Source organism: Myxocyprinus asiaticus, chromosome 14 (genome assembly GCF_019703515.2).
Source record: "Myxocyprinus asiaticus isolate MX2 ecotype Aquarium Trade chromosome 14, UBuf_Myxa_2, whole genome shotgun sequence".
Lineage (NCBI taxonomy): Eukaryota > Metazoa > Chordata > Actinopteri > Cypriniformes > Catostomidae > Myxocyprinus > Myxocyprinus asiaticus.
The window spans coordinates 10,199,042-10,215,637 of NC_059357.1; the positions used below are offsets into that span (position 1 = coordinate 10,199,042).

General features: G+C 37.1%; 1 protein-coding gene across 1 annotated transcript; it reads right to left on the bottom strand.

Annotated features, from left to right (window-relative positions):
* Positions 1-4,263: 4,263 nt before the first annotated feature.
* Positions 4,264-14,188, bottom strand: LOC127452236 (beta-1,4 N-acetylgalactosaminyltransferase 1-like; the record flags this gene model as incomplete). The annotated part of the gene is made up of 9 exons (XM_051717585.1): positions 4,264-4,445; positions 4,919-5,144; positions 5,415-5,558; positions 6,610-6,791; positions 8,006-8,092; positions 9,425-9,605; positions 13,511-13,548; positions 13,648-13,751; positions 14,025-14,188. Coding segments are annotated over 9 exons (1,308 nt in total), but the record flags the coding sequence as incomplete, so codon positions are not given.
* Between the last annotated feature and the right edge of the window lie 2,408 nt (positions 14,189-16,596).

Consider the following 16,596-nt stretch of genomic DNA (forward strand, 5'->3'; position numbering starts at 1 on the left):
GAGAGGAAGGGTAAGAGAAACCACGTGCCTGAATGATGGGTCCCAGTGATGTTGTGTATATAGAGAAAAGAAGTAGCCCAAGCACTGATCCCTGAGGTACCCCAGTAAGTAGCTGATGTGGCTTGGATACCTCACCTCTCCAGGCTACCTTGAAGGACCTACCTGAGAGATAGGAATTAAACCAGTCAAGCACAGTTCCTGTGATGCCCAGCATGGAGAGGGTAGAGAGTAATGATGGTTGACTGTGTCAAAGGCTGCAGAAAGGTCCAGCAGAATCAGGACGGATGATCTCGATTCAGCTTTCGCCTGTCTCAGCGGCTCAGTGACAGACAGGGCAGTCTCGGTGGAGTGTCCACTTTTGAAGCCTGACTGATTGTCATCCAGCAGCTTGTTGTTATTAGTAAGAGGAACTGCAAAATGGAGTGGGAAATGAGAAAATGAGTCAAATTCATCTGATTGCATTCATGTAGTGTTGGGAAATGTTCAAGAAGTCATCCGTTTATGGTTCAGTTGAAAATAAATTTTCCTTGACTTTGATATTCCCTAGAATAGTGAGGTGGTGCGGAGCATTTAAGATGCATTTCCACTGTAAAATTAGAACGGATAATGAATTTGAATATATAAGCAAAGATCTAAAGCAGCAGGAAAACATTTAAACCACTAAGAGCCAAGCATGCTGAGGGCCAAGCACACTCAAGACAAATTTAGACTGCTTAATTACATCCTCTAACCCTCATAGTGTTTTCCCCATTCTCTTTCTATTTCAAACATCTACTGAGCTCCTGAGGTCACAGTATTTTTGGGGCCAATTTGTCAACCATGTGAAGCCTTCTGCCTTCTGATAGTTAAAGGTATAGTTCACCCAAAAATGAAATTCTGATGACATTTACTCACTCTAATGTTGTTCCAAAACCATATGACTTTCTTTATTCCATGGAACACAAAAGATGTTTAGCCTTTTGAGTCAGCGACTGGTCTGGTATTTTTTTTTCCTTTGTAAATTAGCGCAAATATGCATAAAAAGGGGAGTGAGCCAATCTTTTGTGTTTGTTGAAAGAGGAGACCAAGGTTCTGGGTAGCATAAGACAAAAATAATAAGAAAATAAATTCTCACTCACATCTCACTACTTGCTGTTTTTATTATTATCAGCTGTTTTTATTATTTTGTTCCTTTGCAAATGGTGCCAATAAGTGCGAAAATGGCCAAGAGCCATTCTTTCATGTTTTTTTTACATGCTATCAAGAATAAACTGCGCGAGTTTGTGAATTAATTTCGTTATCTTAAGTTTAAGATGCATTTTTGGTGATCAGTTTGAAATGGGACGACACTAAGGGCAGCTGAGATGGCCGGTTTTTCACCAGTTCCATGTGGAGTCGCAGGGCGCCGACTGCAAGTTGTGTAGTGTACGCTTGGCTTTAGGCAGTGTGTTAATCTTAGTGTACCTTCACTTTGTGTTCCACTGAAAAAAGAATGTCCTATGGGTTTGGAACAACATGAGCATGAACATGAACATTTATCCCTTTAAATTAATTAGTGTTTATTGACCTTATACTGGTCCTAAAACACACATACAATAAATAAACATACAGCACATAGATATGTTTGAAAGCTGTATGCTAGTATATTAGTATATTAGAATGAGTGAGAGATTCATGGAGAGAGGGGAGAGGATTGGAGCTTTGTCTCTCACAAAGGCTTCATTCATCTCATCTCAGGCAAATATTATACACATTTCCCAAGGAAATGTTCACTTAGTCCTCCAGAGTAAAGGCTCACCATCACACATTTGCTTCCAGGCCTTGTCCAAATACCCACCGGAAGATTTAAAAGGATAACAGCAACGCAGTGAGTGTAAGTGTCAGGTCCCATGGGGCTCAGGTAAATAAACTTACAAGCCAAAGTCAAATTGGTTTTCAACAGGTTTCAGACACCTCAGTGACTGTTTTCTCTCCAAACTGATACATATTTCTAGCCAAATCATTTCCCCCCCTCATGTTCTTAATAAATGTGACCAGTAAAAAGAGTTACTTTCAAATGCATGATAAAACACATTTTACTTACACATTAGAACATACACATTTTGTTGACGCTGTACAGGCCTGTCTCAGATGTTCATTAGCACTGAGTTTGTCTGTTTAGACTGTAGATGGCGCTGTAGAGCTATTATCTAACCACTGTTGTCAGAGCGTTGCCAGCAAATCCAAAGCTTGCTTTCTTGATTTTCTTTTTAAATTCACGATACAAAAAATGTGAAGACCAGGAACTGGTTTTCTTATCTTGGAAATTATGCTCACTGAGATATTAACACCTCCCCAGAAGTGTGACTGTTTTACATTTATAATTAATCATTTGCAAAGCTTGTGATAATTTACTTATGATGCCAATAACAAAATCTACATGGCTTTCGAATGCCATATGCTTATGTTATTTTGGTTCAGGAGTGGATTATGACTAGCAAGAGCCCTGGGGCCAATTTTCATTTCATATCAAAAAGATGAATGCATCACAATGTGAAGGTAGCCATTTTGGAAGATCTATTACTAAGGTCTTCTACTTCCAGAAGAGCATGGAAACTTTCACCAAGAGGCAGTAAACATCTAGTACACAGCATACAACAAGTTTTAATCATGTTGATGATGCAGAGGCTCTAGAAAGTGATGTATTAAATATGATATAAGCAGCATTATAGGGTTAAAGAGTTGATAAAAATTGTAATTAGAAACAGGAAGGCAAAAGGGTTCTATAAAAGGACTGAGGGCCCTCATATTCACAGGGGCCAATTGAGGGGTTCTTGTATAAGCTGTGAGGCCCACATATTCAAGCTTATATTAAATATTTGTTTTCAAAGTAGATGGGGAGCGAGACCTTGCCGCCCAGGGCCCTCCCAGGACCCTGGTAGTCAAGGGCCCCTGGGCACTGGCCCCATTGACCTGGTCAGTAATTTACCTGTGTTTTGGTTACATTTGAAAGCCTTTCTTCACCTATCGTGTTCACCACAGGCAGGCTGATTACGCAATAAAGTGATACGGAAGGCCAGTTGGTTTTAAATGTTTACTCTGATAGTGATTGGTTATTAATATGGAAGGATGCAGATTTAATTTGGCTTCTGTTTTGCTTTTTTCAGCTATATATACAGTCATGTTTCAAAGGTTTTCAGCGTCTCTGGACATAAAAGCTGGATTTGAAGGACACTGTGTTGAGTTAAATGTAATTTGAAACTTTTAAAACATGTGTCAATGAACTTTGCTCTGTACAGCTGCCTGTTGCATGTCCAGCTGGCACTGCCCTCTGCTGACTAAGACTCGCAAAAAACATGGAAGTGGAACTTCAAGCATGAATTGTTCTGTTGGAAGGAAAATTCCTTATTGGTGTGATTAAACCTTAAAATGCATGGGTGTTTCGCCATACATTATTACATACTTGGGTCTTTAGAGATCCGGCACATATATCTATCACAAAAGGATCTACAAAATGCCCAGATAGTGTAAAATTTTCAATTTTTTTCAAGACAATCTTTCACAAATCTAAAGGTGCCCTTTTAAGCAGAGGCCCTTTCATGTATCAAAGAGATGATGCAACAAACCTACAACAGGATTAATTTTTTCCACACTGAAATTTCATGAGACACAACTGGCTGTTGAACACATATTGAGCTTCACATAACACATAATCTACACGTAAACTGCACATATGTATTTCCTCTGGCACTTTTTTTATTTTTGTTCATGTGTTGCACTTGCAATAGTTTACTTCCACATTAAAAATGTCTACAGGAACCAGATCAGCAAAAGGACTTACATTTCCCACCTTTATCCAGGTTTCAGTAATGAACATGAAGTCCAACTTATGAGTGGAGAAGAAGTCGTTAAGTAAAAATGTCTTGTTGACCAAGGAACGTGCATTGATCAAAGCCATTTTCTGAGGAGAAATGATACTGGAGATGTCTGTGCCTTTATCCAAGGAGAGGAGGTTTGCAGGAGTTACTCCACCCCGACGGAAGCGGAGATTGATCCAGGGAGAGGATTCTCGGGAGGACGCGTTCAGGATTTCGGGGAGAATAGGTCAAAGCCAATGGAAGGTTAAATCCAGCGGGCGCCATGCAAAAGAGCCACTATGGTCCATCTTCCATGCACAGGAAGCAGGGCTAGATAAGTAAATAGCCTGCAAATGTGCTCTCAGTCTGATGGTGATCCCCCTTCGTTTTCTGCATCTTCTCCCATGTCTTCTCCTGCACTTTCAGTCTTTCAGTCTTTCAAAGTCTTTCAGTACTTAATACAGTTGAGATAATTCTTAAAGAAATGATGGGTAAGTTTTCTCTGTTCCTCAGTTTTTTCCTGAGTCCTGTATTTATCATATTTGTCATGTGCTTGATGTGTCTGATGGCCAATGGAGAGGTTTTTACAGGTGGCAACCATCAGCTGTCCGAGTCCATCAATGAAAAACTCTGAAGACCAAAAGAGGAGGAAGGTAAGAAAGCAAAGGAGGCACATGGAAATGAGGGATGGAGAAGAAAAAGGGTGCCAATGTTAGTTCGAAAAACATACTTCAGTACTTTTTATGGATTCTGGCCTTTTTAGATAGTACTGACCCAAACTCATTCCATTGGTTGAGCCAATGTTCCTGTGTCTGTCTGATCAGGATGCTCATATAAACTGAGCAATGTTTTGATAGTGCCACAGAACCACAGTGTTTCAACAGAATCACCCTATGAATGGCTTACAAGTGGAACCACTTATAATTGTCTCTACATATTAAGCTGGTATATGAGAAAGTATTTTAACATCAAACTCTACAGTATATTGGGACTTATGGGATATAACCAGGGGACAGAAACCCTCTCTGAAATAAGTTAGGGATCTATCAAGAAACCAGAACCATTCTTTGTGATTTCACTGCAACAATATTTGGTACACTCACCGGTGTGGCCAACTCTTTTCAGAAAAGGGTCGAAGCCAACTCTTCTCACTGCATCAGTCCGAGCCAAGAAATAATTGGTGACTCCATCTACGATAAAGCATCCGTCAAAGTGTGAAAGAGGCTGATGATAGCTTCTTCTAAAGCGTCTTAGACAGCCACCTTCCTCATCGTCTTCGACATACTCCAATCTGAAATAGAATTGTTCACCTGACACCTCACCACCAAGCTAATGAGAGCAAAAGGGACAAAGAGAGAAATGATTTTTAGACCATTTTCTAAAGCATTTAAAATATCTGTTCTGTTTCATAAAATGCATATGATATTGAAATCAATAAGACATTTCTATATCTCCACACTTCCCTCAGTCCAATGCAATTGGAATGCCTTTACTCACAGAATACTGTATATACCACTACAAAAAATATTCAAAACCCCAAATTATTTTAACAGGCTCCAACATTTCTCCCTCCTAAGATGACTGCCTTTTAAAGCTTACTACATCAAGTTCTGGAATCGCTTCCATAATCTCCACAAAGCTCTCAATCCGTGTTTCGTTCAAAAAGATAAAGTCGTCATCTACCCACAGAAAGTATTTGGTGGTGACTTGTGATACAAGTAGGTTTCTTCCTGCGAACCAGCCCTGAGAAACAAAATAATCATCAGCAAGGCCGTGATTAGTCACGAGAGCTCCTGGATATTTGGTGTAGCATTGACAAAAATGCCAATGAAATTCAAAACTGCTCCCACATAATGAGTTCCTGTTTTTTTATTTTATTATTATTATTATTATTATGCTGCATTCCATTCAACTCAGAAAGTCGTATTTTCCAACTTCCAATTAGGAAAAGTGCAATGGAACACCACTTGAAGTAAGAATTCCAACTTGGAAACTCGTGCGGAAAAAAGATGCAGGTGCGTGACATCACACAAACATGTCGGCACCAGGTCAGATATGCAAAGTAAGTGATAAACATTCACTTTTATTAAATAATATAGATAAATCAGTCAAAGCGCCTACATTGCATGATATTAAAATTTGTTTAATGAAATGTTTGCAGAGACAGGTGTTTAAAACATGGTAAATTATACTCTCTTTAGATTATCGTACACCTGTAGCACAAATGCTAGCGTTGCAGCATTGTTTATCAATTGGGTTGCTAGGAGATGCCTGTGGTGACAGTGGAAGGCCAACGCAAGCGTTACAGTTTTGTTTTCATCTTCCAAGCATCTGACAATGGAATGCATTTATGGTCGGAGATTGGAGATATCAAATATAGACTTTGACTTTGATGGAACACAGCAACAGTTCTTAAAGTAATGTTTCCCTATTCAATATATACGTTATTTAAGTGTTCAATATGTGTTAAAGTTAAGTTCAATCAACATCATTTGTGGCGTAATGATGATTACAAAGGAAAAGAATTTCAAATTGTCTCGTTTATTAAAAAAAAAAAAAAAAAAAAAAGAAATTGCAGTTACAGTAAGGCACATTGGAAACTAATGTGGCCAGTCCATAAATGTTAAAATGCACACTGTTTCAAAACAGTGTTAACATATTTTTAGTGTGATATATTACATCATTTGAATCAATGCATTCTTGATTAAAAAGCCTTCTTGTAAATTCAAACCCAGAATGTTTCGAAGTGGCACATAAATTACAAGCAGAAAGCTGTTGATGAAAAAATGTGTACCTTTGCAGGGGGCACGACATAGTGCTCTATGCTGTGCCCCGAAACACTTTCCGGCTGAACATTGTCATCTGCAATAATGATCTTGATGTTGGGGTAAAACTTTCGGATGCTCTTGATGAGTACTTTTAACTCCTTATATCTTAGAAAGGTCTTGGTTGCTATGGTTACCTGTGAGTTGATATCTAAGTTACGAGAGAGAGAGAGCTTTATACATGATTGACAGACATTTATGACAACAAGCTTATTTGATTACAATGATAATTTTAAGGGAATTCTCTTTTGTTTTCTTTGTCTATTTTAAAATTATTTTTTAGTCAAGTCTTTTAGACACAGAACACTATGGTGGTTGTGCCATTGTTGTATACATTTTAACAAGGAGACCTCTTAGCAGCCAAGAACTTCAAGAATGGCCTGTCCACTTGTAGGCTAGAGGGGTTTTTGGATGCAATTTTTTAGAATCCCTTCAACACAAATAATGTTCACGTTCGCTCATATTTAACTGATCTTTTCCCATAACACTTTCTGTAGGTTAAATCATTACATCAGTAGGTGGCAAGTGTGTCTTTTTGTGTACTACAGTATTATTAAGTCATTGTATCATTCACTCATTTACAACTGAAACAAGTTATTATGAATATGTTATATCCTTATTAAAATGTGTATGTCTACAAGGGACTGGTGTTTTAGTGTTTTTTTCCACAAATGACAACAAAGTGGCCTAGATCTATTTTTTTCCCTCCATTTTGTGAACATCTGGGCTTGACGTTTATCAAAATATAGAAAGAAGAAAAGCCTAAATAATTGAATTATAAGTTTCAGTAACTTAAAACGTGTTGGGAAAGCTGTTTGAATTGGTTACTGTGTTGCACTGTACACCAAATAACTACAACAGTATGCTACAGATAATTCAATATAATTTTCTATTTTTTAGAAATTTTCAATTCAAATGTTTTTGAACGTCTGTAATGCGAGAAAGTGAGAAACCATTGAAAATTATACAGCCTTTAATCTAAGCACAAACATGACGTTTATAGCAGAATGCTTAGCTATTTAAGTGGAGTAACCTTCCTGTGCTAAAGTGTAAACGGTGCCTGAAGTGAAAATCTCACTGCTCCAGCCATGTCATGCCGTATGTGGTGGCATTAGAAGAATATCCATATCTTTATGCTTTTTGTGTATTTTATTAGACCATTTATGGTACCCTGCAATGCCAGCTTGTCCTGACCATTGTAAAGAAGAATTCAGCTGCTATTTTTATTGTTATTAAGCCAATTCTTGCTGCCCATATGTATAATTGTTAAGGCTTCTATGGTTTCCCAAATTTGGGGTCCAGCGTGGTCTGTGTCTCACTCTTTTCCTTCAGTAAAACTAGATAACCTTTATGTTGTGGTCTTACCGTTTCCTGGGTCAAACAGAACAGGAATTGTGGGTCTCCTCATCATGATGGGAAACATGGCCTTATGGTTTTCAACAGAGAATTGAACTAAGGAGACAATTGCACATGTGATTGTAATTATATCTTAAATGAGACCTATTATGCCCCTTTTTGCAAGATGTAATATAAGTCTCAGGTGTCCCCAGAATGTGTCTGTGAAGTTTCAGCTCAAAATATCCCACGGATCATTTATTATACCATGTTGTAAATGCCTCTTTTTGGGTGAAATCAAAATCACACTGTTTTCGTGTGTGACTCTTTAAATGCAAATGAGCTGCTGCTCCCCGCCCCCTTTCCGGAAGAGGGCTGTGCCTTTACAGCTTGTGCTTCGGATACTATAGCAACAACAAATCAGAACCAATATGACTGACACTATGAATACCGGAGTTCAGCCATATATGTATGAGCAACCGTAAACGACGCAAAACATGGGCATTTTGAGTTTGTGATAGTGCTTCTTATGTAGAAAATCACTTCCTGCCCTCCATTTGCATTTCACGCCACGGCAACGCAGTGACGTGACGTCATGTGCAAACAAGCTATAATGACATAGCTCTGGTCTCCGTGAATACAATCAGAGACAATGGTAACTTTAGCTGCATTAGCCGTGGAATCAGCTAACAAGCACATTCGGAAAGGCAATTTGCAAACATTCACAAAATATAAAGTGCGATACTTACATCTTCAGGATATAAAGCTGGAACACGAACAGTTGGTACTGATCCATGCTTGAGAGTCAAATTTATATTGACCCTCATTCACAAAGCAGTCCAGTGTAAAATGATTTGCACAAACATACACAAATTTTGTTATGTTTTGGGGCACATTTGCTTCAAAAACAAAACTTGTCCACTGCGTCTTCAGTGGCTCTGATGCCGGGAGTACATGAAGACTCTTATGTTCACTTTTACAGCCAACAACAGAACACTTATGTTGCTTACAAAGCTGAGACATTATTCTTCTCACTGTAGCTGTTCCAGCGCGGAAACAAATGGCAGACTGTGTGTAGATCACTCGGGGGAGGATCTATGATAATAGGGTGGAGTCCGTCACCAGTTGTGGGCGTGGCCTGCTCTAAAGTGACGTCACTTTAGAGCGGATACGAAAACCAGTCATTTTGAGACACTGTTTTTGATTAATAGAAATATAAGAAAGAGGAGTGGGTGGACTTTTAACACTGTAGAGTGGTTGTTTACACACAATGCCGACTCACATTTATGTTCAAACACCATGTAAAAGTGAATTTTGCATAATATGTCCCCTTTAAACAATTAACAATGTTTCCCTATAATCAGGGCACTAGCTTGATTGCTGTTACATGTAATCTTTAAAAAGTAATTTAGGAGAAAACATACAGATATATCCTTAGAAAGCCCTTACCCAGTTCTGATGTTCTGATGTGGTAGATGGTGCTGGTATACGTCACTCTTCCCAGAAGATCATTTAGATGTGAAAGGCTGGAAGATGAGATGCTTAATTCAGTCTGATCCTGTCCATCCACCTGCTCTCCATCTAAAACATCATCCACTGAGAGCACTCCACTCTTCACACTCAGGGACACCTGTGGACGTCATGGTGTTTAATGTAGCTTATATGAACTAAGGTCTGTTGTGCAAATTTTAAATACTGACCCAAGTATAATTAAATTCCCTAAACTACCTAACTAACGTCTCCTAGTTTCCCAGCCTGTTACGAAACAGGAGTCCACTGAGAAGTTGGCAGCGTCCTGCCATGCAGTCAATACTCACACAAAACAGAGAACCTTTTATCCTGCTATACCACACTACCTATTTCACCATAATACTCATCTCACATATATCTAGAGGCTTATGCTGCAGATCTCTTTTCAGTAGAGAATCTACCAAACAAAAGAATTAAGAAGATTTTAAACATAATTGCATAAGTAACTCCTATAATACTTGTTTACTTCATTTGGATTGATTTGAAGCCTATTGCAAAAGTAAAAAATCACTGTCTAAGTAGATAAAGTAAACAGTTCCTGTCTTTGTTAGTCAAATGTCAATGTATAAAAACAGCTACAAATCCAGTCGTATTGCCAGACATACACCATGTCCCAGATATTCTTGCATTACAGATTTAAACACATATATAATAGAAACATCTCTCTCTTTCTGCTTTCATATTGTAACAGACACAAGCCTGTTATCAGTTTGTATTCAGGCTGTAATACTATTCCACACCGTTAGGGGTGTAAGAGTGCCATAAAGTTTGTATAAAGCTAGGCGTGGATTAGAGGAAGTTAGCATGGTTAGACTTGTGAAAGTATGTTTCACCTGCTCTGTCGTACAAACAGAAGTCCTTGTTGAAAAATGTGCTTTCAAGTTCAACTGTAAGTAACATGTTGTTCTGTTTTATTGTTTAAGAAATGTATCATGTTATGATTTATTTGTAATGTGACTGAGATCTTGTATTTATAATTATTCTGATGTTTGGAATAACAAGTTTTGAATTGTTTGCTTCAAGCTAGAAGATTAATTTGAGTTCATTTGTATTTTTGTAGAAGGACTTTCTTTATGTGTTTGCACTATATGCTTAATACAACGCTGCATCGACATTGTGGATCCTGTGTGGATAATAAGTCACAAGATGGATGTAAGGATGTAACTTTATGAATGCTGGTTTATTACACTCATGTGAAAGAGCACTTACCTTACCTGGAATTCACCTTAAATGGAACTACTAGACATTTGCTCACCAACAACCACCTCATTGGATATCATCATCGCTGGACAGCGTTACTTTTGAAATGTATTCCACTACAGATTACAGAATACATGCTGTAAAATGTAATTTCTAACGTATTCCGTTAGATTACTCAATGTCAGTAACATATTCTAAATACTTTGGTTTACGTCAGCACTGGTAGAAATTTTTTTTTTCTTTTTTTTTTCCCCCCACTTGTTTTGACTATAAAAACTCTGCCAGTACAGTAAGACAAAATACACATGTTAAAAATACATTCTCTGAAAAACCTAAATATCTTATGCAGTGTTGTTTCTAAAACAAGATAAATCAAACTGATCTTGTTTTAAGGATTTTTAGATGATATTTTTACAGGAAAAAAATACAAAAATTAAGTATACAATTTTTGCCCTAATATCAAAGGTCTTCCTAGAAAAAAGAAATTATGATCCAACGTGAATTTTCTTGATTAAAAAAAAAAAATCTGGTTGTGCCTGGTAACATGCATGTAAAATGGCTAGAAATAGCATTTTAGCTTAGCGTAAAGCTGACAATTTACACAAGGTTTATTTCTTCTGCTCCAAACTTTAGACTGACTTCTCTGTCTGTGCGTATGGATGTAACACATCATAAGTGTTTCACCGCTGCTCAAACACTCTTTGGATCGCATCATTTATATGTATACATGTTTTCCATCTGAAAGGACTAAATATTAAATGAAAAGTAATCTCTTTAGTAATCAAAATACTTCTTGAATGTAACTGTATTGTGTACCAGTGATTTAAATTGTAACTGTAGTGGAATACAGTTACTTATATTTAGAATTTTAAATATGTATTCCCGTTACATGTTCCGTTACTCCTCAACCCTGTCGCTGGATCTCCTAATCACAGATAAGACTCTTATACTCCCCGAACTCTCACCCTCTTCCAAACAAGGTAGAACTTTGTTTGAAAAGACTGATTGGTTCACCTCAGCAATTCGATTGCATCTTATCTCGTATGGTTTTTTTTTTTTTGTTTTTTTTTCCCCAAGTTTTCTGGATTTGCTATTGATGAATGTTGAGTTTTGTGTTTGGAATTTAAGTTTAAAATCATAGAAAGTATTTGTTGCTGCCTTGGTTCATAATTGGTTTTAAGCATATGTTGATGTTAGTAACTCTCCCTAAATACAGATGTATAGCTGGTATATATTCAAAAACATGCTTGAAACACACAAACTTATTACAGTTCAGATCCAGAACTAAAACCATTTGTATGATTCCATTTTTCATAATAGCTGTTGTCACCACACCCGCTTGCCAAGACTTTCAAAGATAAAGGGTGAGTATAAATAAAACCCTTGAATTAAAAGACTAAAAATTTAGCAAAACATGCATTTAAAGGAATATTCTGTGTTCAATACAAGTTAAGATCCATCGACAGCATTTGTGGCATAATATTGAATGTCATTTTGTCTCGTTACAGTAGCCGCGTTAAAAATATTGGGCCAAATGAGGGCATGCTAGTGAGTACCAGGGCCAGTTGCCTTCCCACCATCACTTCTGGGGCTTCATTGTGCCTCCTAGGGGCTTTCTCGGGGCCAGTGGCCTGTGGCTCGCCGATTACCCTTGAGCCCAAACAAGGCCAACTGGGGATTGTGGCGGGGTCAATGTCAAATGTGGAGTTTCGCCGAACAGGTTCTGTATCCAGCGCACAGCGGTACAGATTTGGGAAACATTATAAAATTGCAGGTGAATTACATATCCATTAAAGGGCACATTGGACAAAGCAGTACCCAAAAAAATAACTTTCCATGGTTCCAACTTTCCATGAACCGTGTGCTGGGACATCATCCAGCTGTTAGTGGAGAGACCATTCGGGTGTCCCATGGCAATTACAGTGAACAGTGAGTTGTCAACACTAACTTATCTTGCCATCTAATGTTTACAGATGTTATAAACTTGATATGCTAGATAACATGATACCTAAGATTGAGCTTCCTTGCTTATGAACCAGGGTGGGGTGTTAAAGGTGGGTTTTAGGGCAATTCTGCGGGGCTATTGACCTAACGGTGGAGACAGATCGATTTTGGTCTCGTGGCTCGTGATCTGAGGCTTTTGGTCCCGGCTGGCCAGTCGATAGCCCTGGCTCACACTGGACCGATAGTGGAAAAGCGGCTAGTGAGGCACTTACAATGGAAGTGAATGGGGGCAATTTCTGGAAGGTTTAAAGGCAGAAATGTGAAGCTTATAATTTTATAAAAGCACTTACATTCATTCTTCTGTCAAAACTTGTGTATTATTTGAACTGTAAATTTGTTTCAAGTGTCATTTTTGTTGTCTTTTTATGGTTTGTGGACATTGTTGTCATGGTAAAATTGGCTATAACTTTACACAGAAAAAGCTATTTTTATCACAAAATCATGTTAACATGCACATTGTGCACATCTTGTGGCTATACTTTTGAAACAGTAGGTCATTTAATGTTTACGGCTTGGCCCCATTCACTTCCATTGTAAGTGCCTTGTTGTAACCCAGATTTTTGCTTTTTTAAAGAAAAGGAGGGACAATATTATTGACATAATCAATATTATGCCAAAAATGCTGTTGATTGAGCTTAACTTGTATTGAACCCGGAATATTCCTTTTAAAACTTTACAATAAACAATTTAATGGTGAAAATGGTATTTGAAAGTAAATGCAGTCTATATGTAGTACATAAAAAAAAAAAAAAAAAATTAACTTTTTTTGTAAACGCAAAGGGTTGTTTGCTGTAAACCAACCTTGTACATCTTCCTCTCTTGTGTTTGAAGAGCAAGACCTGAAACAATATTTTGAAATTAATATTTTCATAATGAGGAAAACAATCAGTAAAACAACACTTTTAAACAGGATTTACAGAAAGATACAGCATGCTTACCTGGTATCACACTTTTTTTCAGAGGAGCTACCGTGAAACCTCTGAATGGGTATTGGAGAGGAGAGTTGGCCGGTGCAAGAAGAATTTCAGAGTTTCTCCTTGTCCTATTAAAGATTCATGAAGAAATTAACAATGTTGGAAGAAACTATTTCTGATCAAAAAGGCACATATTGCTCCCTAAGTAATATGTAATAAAATGATTATTCTTCCTGCACCCCTGGGTACAGTGTGATGTGGTAAGTCTGTCCTCAACCAGGGAGATGCATCAAATTTATGTTGAAGCACTGGCCTAAAAATTTCATGAATGCATTTAAATCCTGTTTATAAACAGGACACCATGATGCTGTGCTACGGAACTGTGAGAAATCAAGTAAAACCTCAGTTGGTGTTGCCTGTACTCCTTTGCTCTGTGTTTGAGGATGACATCCAGTTTTTCTTGTGGTACAAATTCCCTAGTGCTTGTAGCTTCCTCACAGGAACATGTTGGACGATTCAAACTGAGAAATGGTACAATGTTGAGTAATTGAATCAAAGCATAAAAGTAACAAACACAAGAAGATCAGCGGTCTTGCAAAGAGATGCTCAGATTATAATCACAGTTTTAATCAAGCAAATTTTATGCAGGCTCAATCTAACTTTTAACAAACTGGTTTATTGACAATTGCTTACCTTGGTTTGTGGAAGACTTAGTCCTGTTTAGGACTGGCACTGCAGAAAAAAATTAAAGTTTTGTTATCAATTACTCCCATGTCAGTCTAACCATACACCGATCAGCCACAACTTTAAAACCACCTGCCTAATATTGTGTAGGTTCCCCTTCGTGCCACCAAAACAGCGCCAACCCGCATCTCAGTATAGCATTCTGAGATGCTATTCTTCTCACCACAATTGTACAGAGCGTTTATCTGAGTTACTGTAGACTTTGTCAGTTTGAAACAGTCTGGCCATTCTCTGTTGACCTCTCATCAACAAGGCATTTCTGTCCACAGAACTGCCCCTCACTGGATTTTTTTTTGGCACCTCCACGTGGCATTACATATTTAATCAGGAAGTGGCAGGTGCACATCATAATGTTGGATGATCTGAAAGGACAAACGGTTACACATGTAAGCTCCAGGTTCATTAATCAGTTTTACAAGCCTACTATAAGTGTTTTATTGAATCAGTCTTCACCTTCAACATAACAGTATTTACAGTAAGCGAACCATGCACAAAGTAGGATGACGTGCACAGCCTATTTAATTTACTCCCCTCAGGCTGTAGATACAGATCACATATCTTACCTGAATTAGCTATTTCTTTTTAATCTTTTAACTTTTAATCTATGTTGATAATTTTACACTTGTTTTATGTTTGACTGTTTAGTATGCACTGACAACTTTCACACATGATGTTCCTAACGGCAAAATAAAGTTCTCGAAACTTGAAACTGAAATTTGAATTAATGGAAGTAACTCAGGGGCTCTGACAAATACACCAAATAGAAAGTTTGGAACCTCAGCTAAATTCAAAATTGATGTACTCACTGTGGACTGTAGGCAAGTATTTGGCTACTGTTCAATGATATGGAAATAAACAAACCACGTATGACTTCTAAAGCCACTTTTTGTATTGTCTAATCTATGCTTTACTCATCTGCCACAATAATGGCATGTCTTTGAATTATCTGATAATATTATTATTATTATTATTTGCGATACAATTTATTGGTAACACTTTACAGTAAGGTTCCATTTGTTAACATTAGTTATCAACCTTAGTTCAAATGAACTAACAATGAACAATAATTTTTCAGCATTTATTAATCTTGGCCATTGTTAATGTCTACTTATAGTAATACATTTTAAACTAAAATGAACAACTGTATTTGCTTAACATTAGCAAAGATTAATAAATGCTGTTAAAATATGCCTAATACATAAACTGATGTTAACAAATGGAACCTTATTGTAAAGTGTAACCATTTTATTAATTGGCATATCATGTAATAAATTTGATTAAAACATTTTATTGATTGTCAGAACTAAAGGTTCATGCAATTTTTATTTTTTAACAATACTTTAAATTAGGCCTGGTTCCAGATCAAAATCACTAAGGGTGCTTTTGAAAACATTGGAAGTGCTTTGCATACAACAAAGTGGTAGCTCATTCAAATAATCACTTGATCACATGATCTGTTTCAAACAGTAGCTGCTCTTTAATTTCTCTCAAAAGCTCAATGCCATAAACTTTGCGAATCAAATGTTTTAAACTAGTTTTTCTGAGGTGCTCATTGTAGCAGCCTAGTAACTTTTAAACAAAACTTTGTTACCTGGTGAACAGATGAAAATCTGCACACCTGTCTCACAAGAGTTGCCTAAAGTATGTCAGCCAGTCAGAATTTTTTTTTCCATTTGTGCTGCAATATGTATCAATGGGCATTCCATGGGCATGCTGTATAAGACTAATATAACCCTTAGCATTGAGCAAATTATAATATCATTGAAACTTCCTTGTCTTAATTGTAATGTATAATGTTTTACAAATATAGCAACTACAACATACAGGACAGCAAAAAAAAAAAATAATCAAACACTTTTAAAATAAACCCATATCCATAACATTTATTTTTCATTATTTTCATTGAACTTTCATTTTTAATCACAAGTACATCTACAATATTGCTTACATATTATATTCCCACCACAACCCTCCCCACCACACTTCTTTCTATGTGGAGATTGCTTATACCACAATACCAAAATAAATAAATACATCCTAATACAACAGAAATCTAAGAAATACGCAAGTAAATACATACAAACATACGTACATAAATTATAAAAAAACACAAATGCCCAAATGTTTAGCAGTACTATTCCTTGAAATAGCAAACAGTATAACTACTACCTCACATATCAATAGGAAGACATTTCAGACCATCAGCATATGAAATTACATGGCTCCACT